We start from the raw sequence: 9,206 nt of genomic DNA, 5'->3' as shown, positions 1-9,206 counted from the left end.
TTACTGCAGGCCGAGGTGTGGCCGGGATGGTCTTCGAAGTCCCCGAAGTGACATAAGATATGACCTCATCAAACGAGAAGCCCTAGACAAAGCTGGGTCAAAGGGCAGAGCCCGCCCAGAGCTTGGAAGGCACGACCTGGGGACCAAGGGCCAGCTGTCCATCCGGCTCCGTGCAGAGATGGAGACATGGGATGCGAGTGCCCCGGGGAGGCTGCAGACGTGGTCCAGCTGAGGGCCCGCCTGGACGGACTCTGCTCCATTCCAGTCAGTGTAAGTAACACCGGCTGACGCCCAGCGCAGCCAGCGCGGGGGAAATGAGACACGATCCCTCTTGGGGCTAACATCTGGGTCGCATCTGGCATGACCCAGATGGTGACCACACTCTGATTGCAACCAGGGGCAAGGTCACTTTCTCTAGCAAAACCCCCTACCTGCACATGCAGTCTTGAGCCCCACAGAAAGTATCCCCTTTGCCCAAGAATGTTGGGGTGCTTCCCAGAGGGCGATTCTCCTGCGCTCACAAACGAGGCGGAGTCTGCAGGGAGCACCACTGCCCTCCACCCACCGCTGCTCTGCCCGGTGGTAGGGAATCAACCCCCCGTGCTCCCGCACCCTCCTGGATGTGCTGGGCGGCCCCACAGGCCCGCGGGCCCCGGGCTACTGGGATACCGTCCTCGGGCCCCTGGGCTGTTTTATGAGAGGATCCCAAAGCATAGCACCTGGGGCCCTCGTTGACACGGCTCTGATGACCCTCAGTCCTCACACCCCTCTCCCCTCTTCTGGAACCTCCTCACCCTGCTGTGTTGTATGCCACCAGTCACATGGGCTGACCCAAGTCCAGGCACTGAGCAAAGGCTCACGGAGCTCCTCCCCTGCGGTATAAGGTGTCACATCGGGGGGGACCGGTGTGGGGGAGGCATTCTCACCGGTGAGTGAGGCCAGTTCTCATCAACTCCAGTGTCACACGCCTCTGCTCCTGAATTAGCTTCTAGGATGTTCTGCCCACCTGGGCACCTGTGCAGAGCTCCCCTGCTCCCCAGGGCCCAGTTCACATCCCACCTGCTGATGAATGGAGCTTCTGGCAGGATCTCTGGGCTGGCTTGGCCCTCGTTCCCACTGAGAGTGATTTCCTGGGGGGCCACAGGACCCGCTGTGTGTGGGGGTTGTCAGGACTTCCCACAGGCAGCATCCTTTCTGAGGCTCCCTGGAGGACACCTCCTTCCTCTTAGAAGTGAGAAGTTAGGCTGCTTTGAAGTCATAGCTTGTTTTTGTCACTTGGGCATCACACTTTCCTCTTTGCCTTGGCTGCCAGGAAGCCTGGAGCCAGATTTACAGGCACTAAAACGTCGCATCTCATGACAAGAATTTGCACACTTGCTCCGCCTCTGGCTTCGCATTCCTTCTCTACCGCTCTTCTCTGCTTTACTTGATTTCTCTTCCTTTCTTTTTATCTTGTTCTTGTTTGTAAAGCACCTTAAGTATTGAGGGGCAATGGGGAGTAAATACAAATGAATGAATGATTACTTTCTGCGGATAAAACAGGCCTCCCAGCATCTGTTGAATGGACTGTGATGCTACAGGAGAGAGGGCCTGACATGGTGCCTGAACATGCCAGCGGGATCTGGAAACCTGGACGCCACTGACAGACAAGCCTCCCGCCCCCCGTGCTCCCTGACTGTAGGAGGAACCTCCACCTTCCTCGAAGCACCAGCTGGGAGCATCCCAGGCCTTCAGGAATGCTCACCCACAGGAGCAGCAGGGCTCTGGGAGAGACTCAGATTCTGGGGAAGGGGCTCCTGGAGAGGCGGGAAACTCCTGAAGGCTCCGGGTTTGCTGAGCCTGAGGCAGGACCCAGCGGGAGCAGCAGGGGGCGCTGCTCCCACCGTCTCCCCAACAGCTGCCCCGACATCTGGAAATGAATTCCCTTAGCCAACAGAGCACTCTGGGCCTCAGGCCAGCCATGCTCCCTGCAGCCTCTGCGAGCAGGGCCTGCCCATTTCAGGCCAAAACAAAAGCGACCTCAGGGGGCAGCACCCCAGTTTCAGAGAGGAGAATGGATGCTACGATGGGTCCTTTCACTTTGGGCCTCAGTTTCCCTATCTGCACAAGGGGCATAAATATCCCCTTTGCAAGATGGTTGTAAAGGTCAAATCAGGTGATCGCTGGGGGCAGTGTGGTCCCGAGGGAAGAGCCTGGACTGGGTTCCAGACCCCAGAGCCTCCTTCAAGGATTGTTAATACCCATCTCCCAGGATGGCCGTGAATATTCAATCAGATCACAGACGCAGAGCACCTGGGTGGCCGCAGGACCCAAGAAGCAGCAGGTGTTGTCTCTTACAAACTGTAGAGGGCAGTGTGAGCTCTGGTCTGCAGCAGTTGCCAGCCCAGGGACCTCTCAAAACTCATTCCCTCCCCGCCCCCCAGACAAAAGACTTAGAATAAATGAGCTTTTGAAGAATCTGGGCAGGAAGAGTGATGCCCGCAGGGCTGGGCATCCATGGTACCCTGTGGACCCCTCCCAAGGAGACTGCTCTGGATTGTGCTGCCCCCAGGATGTCCTGGGTCTGCGGCACTCCCTCTGCCCCTCAGGCCTGAGCCCTCCCTAGAGGAGGGACAAACTACGAGCCCTGGCCAGGGTTTGAGGAGGCCCAGCCCTTGGGACTCCAACCCCTGACATTCTGGGTTATTCCAAGGAAACACCTGAAATTCTCCACGTCTTCAAAGCAAAATGCATTTCCCGTTTTGGGGGCAGAAGGGCATGTCCTCTTCCCTTTGTCAAAGGACCTCTTAGAAGGGAAGCCGCAGCCTCCTAATGCCCGTCCCCTTGTAGACCTTCAACCCTACACTCACAGCCACTGCCTCTCTGGGCCCCCAGATCCCCCTCTGTCCACCACCTGAGCCCCTTCCTCCAAAGCACTAGTCTGCAGGGCCACGCTCAGACCCCCTCGGCAGTGCCCAGTCCTTCAAGGATGCCAGGGACCTTGGGGACCTCAGGAACCTCAGGGACCTCAGGGACCGGACACACTCCCTCCTCACTCCCCTAGCCTCCCACCCCCCTAACCAGCTCCGCCTCCCTCCTCTGAGCCAGAGGTTCCTAAGCTGGGTGTCTGAAAATTTGGCTGAAAAGGAATCTTCATTTTCATCAACCTCTCCCGCTGAAGCCAAGTATGTCTTTCCGTGCTGATGTAGGCCCAAGCCATGTGCACCTGTGACCCTGTCACCAAGAGAAAGCGTGGACATTTCTGCATCACCCCGCAGCAGCTGCTGGTGCCTCCAGACCCCCTTGTGCTCTCTTGGAAATCTGGCCAGGTATCCACTGCCGGCCAGATCTTCTTATTTAAGGGGTTCACAAAGAAGCCACATACATACCATGGATTTATTTGTAGGTTTTTATATTTAATAAGCATATTAATAATAGTGTTATGGAAATGACAGGCCAGCAAGAAACAAGCACCACTTGGAGGGTTGGAGCACTCAGATGTATTACGCCGGCGGGCTCAGAGGGGCTTCTGCTCCGAAGCTCTGAGCACCTCCAAGATGTGTGCATGGGGTTTTACAGGGTTTTATAGGGTTAATTACAAATATGGGGCTATTAGCTCGAACAACAAAAAGCAAGGATCAGTACACTGGAGCTTATCTATTAGGAACAGATCACGGTACCGACACGTGTTGAGCTTGGATTTACGAGTTAGCTTGTTGGCCCAGTAAACTGACACTAAACTTCAGATTTACGAGTTAGCCCAGCAGAACTCAGATCAGTAAACCGATACTTGTTACACTTAGATTTACGAGTTATCTTGTTAGCCCAGCCCAGCTTCTCCTTCTCAATAGCATTGCTTCCCCTAGTAATGCTGTGCAGTTTGTTTTATGCATTTAAAAAACACCATTCTGAGAAGGGCTCCCCAGACTTAACAAGGTGGCCAAAGGGCCTGACAGAGAGGGCGAGACCCCCGGCTCCAGGCTTCGTACCCGAGGGCTGTCTCCACAGAATGGGCGTCTCTCTGACTTGCCTTTGCTTCCAGAGCCTCGCCCAGGGTGGGACTGGCTCCGGGCCTGTCCTCTGCCAGCCCCCAGGCCCATTACCATGTAGCCAAACCCTACACACTCTTGAGGCTCACCTCCAAAGGAGGGTTCTGCCCTATCCTCAGACCCCCTCAGTCTTTGTCATACAGGTGACATCATGGTCACCAGGCTCTGGGCCCCTCAGGGCAGGGCCCTGGGTCTGAAATGGCCCTTCAGTGAGTGTGTGAAGAATAACCAGGAGAATGGTGCTCCTGCAGGCTGACTGCGTGCCAAGCATGAAGTACTTGTGAACATTACTCCACCGCCCACCCCCTGGGATTCTCCCGACAGCCCTGTGAGGCAGCCGAGTGCCTCATTCCCCTTTTGTGGGGAGGAAAACTGAGGCACAGGGCCATAACGCACCTCCCATGGTCACAGAGCACTGAGAACTGGGGCTGGAACGGGACAGACCTGTCCGGAGCCTGGGGGAGCACATCCTCCAGGCTCTAAAGACTAGGGACAACGGGGGAGGGGCGCTTCCTGCAGGTCTGTCCCCAGTGGGGGGGGGGAGCCATTTAGGGGTGACACCCACCCCTACCACCGATGTGGACCGGGCCAGGTCTGCCCTGAGGGCTCCCAGGCTGAGGAGGCTTGGAGGTGGGGGCAGGGAGGGAAAGGAGGCAGGCTGGGGAGGAAGAGCTGGGATGGTCTGGACTTGCCCATTTCTACGAGGGGGGAGGAGTAGCCGAGGTCACCGGAACTCGGACATGAACTTGGCTGGCACAGGGACTGGTGGGAGGGCGAGGCCTGCGCCCTCTCCCCCGCTACCCACGCCCAAGAATAACCATCACCCGGGTTTCCTAGACCAGCCAGGCTCAGTCTTTTCGCCGCTGGGTGGGTCCTAGCCGGAAGGCCGGGCGGGGGCGGTTGGGCCGGGGCGGGGCTGGCGGAGGGGTCGGGCCGCCCCCTTCCAGCGAGGGCGGCGGCCAGCGCCTTTAAATGCGGCTGGGCCGCTGCCCGCAGACCGTCGGCCCAGGAGGGAGCCGGAGCTTCTCCGGTCCCCCGCGTCCCCGCGCCCCGGGCATGTCCCTGCGGTCCCGGAGCCCTCCCTCCTGAGCCTCCGGCGCGTGTGGCTGCGCTCCCGCCCCCGCTCCCTCCGTAGGCGCCCGGAGACGCTTTGGTGTCCCCCTGGCTGGTCCCCCGCGCTGCCGCCCGCCCCCGGCCCATCCGCCATGCAGGCGCGGGCGCTGCTCCTGGCCGCGCTGGCCGCGCTGGCGCTGTCCCGGGAGCCCCTGGCCGCGTCGTGCCCCACGCGCTGCGACGTGTCGCGGTGCCCCAGCCCCCGCTGCCCTGGTGGCTACGTGCCCGACCTCTGCAACTGCTGTCTGGTGTGCGCCGCCGTCGAGGGCGAGCCATGCGGCCGCCCCGTCGACTCGCCGTGCGGGGAGAGCCTGGAGTGCGCGCGCGGTGTGTGTCGCTGCCGCTGGGCGCACGCCGTGTGCGGCACCGACGGGCACACCTATGCCAACGTGTGCGCGCTGCAGGCGGCCAGCCGCCGCGCGCTGCAGCTCTCCGGGACGCCTGTGCGCCAGCTGCAGAAGGGCGCCTGCCCATCGGGTAAGCGCTCGGGCTGGGGCTGATGGCAGCGCGGGGGTGGGACTGATGGCAGCGCAGGGGTGGGACTGATGGCAGCGCAGGGGTGGAACAAGCCTTCTCCCGGGGAAACTGAGGCTCAGAGCTAGGGCAGAGCCTCGAGGGCCGCCGTCTCTGGGCACAAGTGATGATTTCTTCTAGAAATCATCTAAGCAGCCTTCTGGTCTTCCAGGTGGGGAAACTGAGACCCAGAGAGGTAAACTGCTGTCCCCAAGGTCACAGAAGTAGTCAAAAATGAAGCGCAGTGCTTTTCTGGCCGCCCCAAGGGGCTGGTCTAGCTGTACATTTCTCCAGCTTCTGGACTCATCAAAACTTACCCGTCTTGGGTCTTATTCTCACAGGTCCCTGTATCCCCTGCTCTGCCCGGGTGCTGGGTGCAAACAAAGAAATCTTTTCTGGACTTAAATATCCAGTCTGGATATCTAAGTGGCACTAATAGAGCAACATGTGGTGTTTTCTTTCTTTTTTCACTGCATTTAAAATGCATGTCTCTGGAGGGCTGTTTAGGAGTGGTGAGCAAACGTGGAGGGGGTCTCTGGACTGCTTGGGGTCCCATGGGGATGAGTGTTGGGTTAGGAAATTTCTCATTCCCTTCAAACCTCAGAACAGCCTCCTCTAACCTGGAGTTGGCTCTGGGTTGCTTCTTGCCACAAAGATTGACCTTGAGCCGGGAAGAAAAAGCTGGAAGACCTTGCTGTACTCTTGTTAGTTTGGGGCATCTCTTAGGAAGGCAGGCTCCAGCACTGGTCCAACACATACTCGCAGCTCCGCAACCTGCGCTGGGCCCTGAGTTCACTGTGATGGGAGGTGAGTCCCCCAGGCCACGGCAGCACGGGAGATGCTACCCACCAGGACAGGCTCCAGGGGACCTGGGAGCACTGCGGGGAGCAGGGCCGCCTGGGGTGCCGGGAAGCCTTCAGAGACCAGGGGCATCTAAGCTGAATCTTCAAGGATGAGGACCCGTCCCCCCCCCCAGGGAGAGGGAGGCTTTCTGGGAAGAGGGGACAACGTGCACCACCACGTGGAGGCCTTGCTGTGTGGGGCGAGCTGAGCCGGGAAGAGCAGGTGCCCAGAGCAGCCGCCGTGCAGGGAAAGCGTGTGTGCATGTACCAGGGGAGATACCCAAGGCTGGGTGGCAGGATCGCAGGGATGAGGCCACAGGCGGCCTGTAAACGTCATGCCTTAGCCTTCATCCTGTTGGCGAGGCTTCCCAAATCCTGTCTGGGATTCTGAAAAAAAGTGTCCTGTGGCTCAAAACACTCAGGAAAGCAGACACCATCCCTGCAGTGGGGATTCACACTACGCTTGAGTCTGTCAAGCTCCGGAGAAAATCTGCAGCAAGTGAAAAAAAAAACCACAAAATGATAAAACCCAGGCTTTCCCAAGAGAACTTCAATGGAGAACTCTTCCCTGGCAGAACACATGACCTCCCCCGGCACACCGGCATTCCGGGGAGCCCAGTTTGGGAAGCAGTGCGTGGGATTAACCATGACGGTATGGGAGAGCCATTGAAGGGTTTTAAGAGAAGTGAGGGTGGTAAGGTCAGACTTGTGTTTTGACTGTGCCAGGAGGCCGAGGGCCGGGAGCAGGGTGCCACTCAGGGTCACGGAGGTGGGCGTCCCCGCTTGCTGAGTGCCCACTGCAGCCTCTGGCTTGGGGCACGGAAACAGCAGGCCCATCTGAGGCTGTGCCGGGAGGTCTGGGAGGCAGAGGGCTCGCGGTGGGCCTGGCACTGCCCACTGCAGCTTGGTTGTGTCTGTGGGCCCTTCCCGAATGCCGACTCCCCCAGGTATCGGAGGCTTAGAGCAGGGCTCCGTGCCCGGGGGCGGGGCTGGCGGGGAGGTTGGAGGTGGTCTAGACGTTCTGAAACCTTCGTTCTTAACGGATGGAGTCTACGTTTGTGAAGCACCTTCTCTGCGTGTCCTGCTGGCCCTGAGCTGGTGACAAGGCCACTGTAATGAGACAGACCCCACCTGTGCCCTGGAGAAACTCAGATGGTGGGGGCACACGGGGGGTGAGAAGAGGACAGTGGCCTGATGCCGACACACCGGCACAGACGGCTCATCAGGGGAAGCGGCTGGAGCGTGAGGTCATGGCTGGGGCTGTCCCTGTGCTTTTTGCTAATGGGGCGGCCGTCTGCAAGTTCCTGCCCCAATTTCCTCTGCTGTAAAGTGGGGCGACAGTAGCAGCTGCGGGGAGAGCCGTGGTGAGGATCCACGACCCTGGTGCACAGGCACGTGCCTCCGACGAGCAGTCGACAGAGTGCTTCTTACTTCTTGCCCTGTTATCACGATGACGGCTCCGCCACCGCCGGTTCCCTTCATCTGGAAAGGCCGGGGAGGCGCCTGAGAGCTCTCTGGGCGAAGGCTGGGGAGGGTGGAGGGGGCAGGAGCGAAGCAGAGGCAGATGGACTGGCCACACAGGCGCAGGGTCCCACTAGCCCTGCTGCTGCCAGAGCCCAAGGGGCAAGGTAGCTGGGCCACCGAGGAGGGGCGGGAGGGGAGGGCTCCCTGCACAAGGGAGGGGGAGACAGGTCCAGGTTCCCGCGAGCTCCATTCACACTGTGGCCCGAGGTCTGTATGTGACCCCACCCTCGCTCCTGTGCATTCACCCAGGCACAGGGACCTCAGACACCCAGGTTTCCGTGGGGCTGCACGTGCAGAGTCCAGTCCTTGTGGATTCGTGCTGATACCGCGCTCTCCCTGGCGCTGTCTCATTTGCTGCTGTGAATCTGTTCCTTACTCATGCATCACGGATGTGCTCACTGAGGCAGGCAAAGGCCAAGTGACTTGGCTGAGGTCTCTCGGCCGGGAAATGACAGTCAGGCCTGGCCTGGAGCTGGCTGGCTGTGAAAGCTTTGCTGTTGCAGGTCCTCGGCTTTCTCCTGCAGACAGGGGCAGCGAGGTCCCCAAGCTGAGGGGCCAGGGTCAGGTCTCCAGCCACAGTGGGCTCATCCTCCATAGAGTGTCACTGACAGTGCTGCCCCCCTCCCCAGGGCCTGGCCGGAAGTCACAAGTGATGTGCATACGTAGCAGCGGGCATGGTGCTGCCCACTCTGGCATTTCCCTGTGGACAGAAGTCCTGCCAGCTCTACCCTCACAGCCTCCAGAAACGCCGGGTGCTGCTGACTAGGGATCCTGTCTCCAGCCCCACTCTTCCCTGAGCTGGAGTCTTGTGTGTCTCAGCTGGCCGTGGCCTTCAGCCAACAAGACCACCCCTAGGAAGGTTAGGTCAGAAGCCTTGGTCACTTTTGACCCTTCTCTTTCCCTCACTCCCCACCTCCCATCAGCAGGAGAGTCCTCAGCTCAACCTGGAAACATCCCTGCAGCAGCCACCGCTGCTGGGTCCCCCAGCAATGCTGTCCACACTGACCTCCCCCATCTCCTTCATCCTCCATTGGATCACTTCTTCACCCAGCAGCCAGGATGACCTTGATGAATCCGTCCTGCCCATGGCAGGTGGGATCCCTTTGGCAGCTCCCCAACACTGACCCTGACCCCCAAGGTCCTCTGTCATCTGGCCCTGCCCACCCCTCCAACACCATCCCATCCT

The 9,206-nt window shown here is 59.5% G+C and overlaps 1 protein-coding gene and 1 long non-coding RNA gene across 6 annotated transcripts in view; both read left to right on the top strand.

The window, feature by feature from the left end:
* On the top strand, positions 1-2,457 carry LOC116667654. Its single transcript, XR_004324596.1, has 2 exons — positions 1-270; positions 1,543-2,457. It is a non-coding gene; the product is annotated as an uncharacterized LOC116667654 (long non-coding RNA).
* A 2,481-nt stretch (positions 2,458-4,938) lies between these two features.
* Positions 4,939-9,206, top strand: part of HTRA3 (HtrA serine peptidase 3) — a 31,177-nt gene continuing 26,909 nt past the window's right edge. For 2 of the 5 annotated variants that reach the window (XR_004324592.1, XR_004324591.1), the window contains exon 1: positions 4,942-5,618. Coding sequence is in view for 3 of the 5 variants with exons in the window: in XM_032493302.1 (XP_032349193.1) it covers positions 5,234-5,618 (385 nt within the window). In the remaining 2 variants the exon portion in view is untranslated. Of the gene's footprint in view, positions 5,619-9,206 lie in introns of all 5 variants that reach the window. The other 3 variants (XM_032493302.1, XM_032493298.1, XM_032493293.1) reach the window with 3 other exon arrangements.

This window comes from Camelus ferus, chromosome 2, assembly GCF_009834535.1.
Source record: "Camelus ferus isolate YT-003-E chromosome 2, BCGSAC_Cfer_1.0, whole genome shotgun sequence".
Lineage (NCBI taxonomy): Eukaryota > Metazoa > Chordata > Mammalia > Artiodactyla > Camelidae > Camelus > Camelus ferus.
The sequence above is the reverse complement of the archived record's forward strand: the minus strand, read 5'-3'. Positions and strand labels throughout refer to the sequence as shown.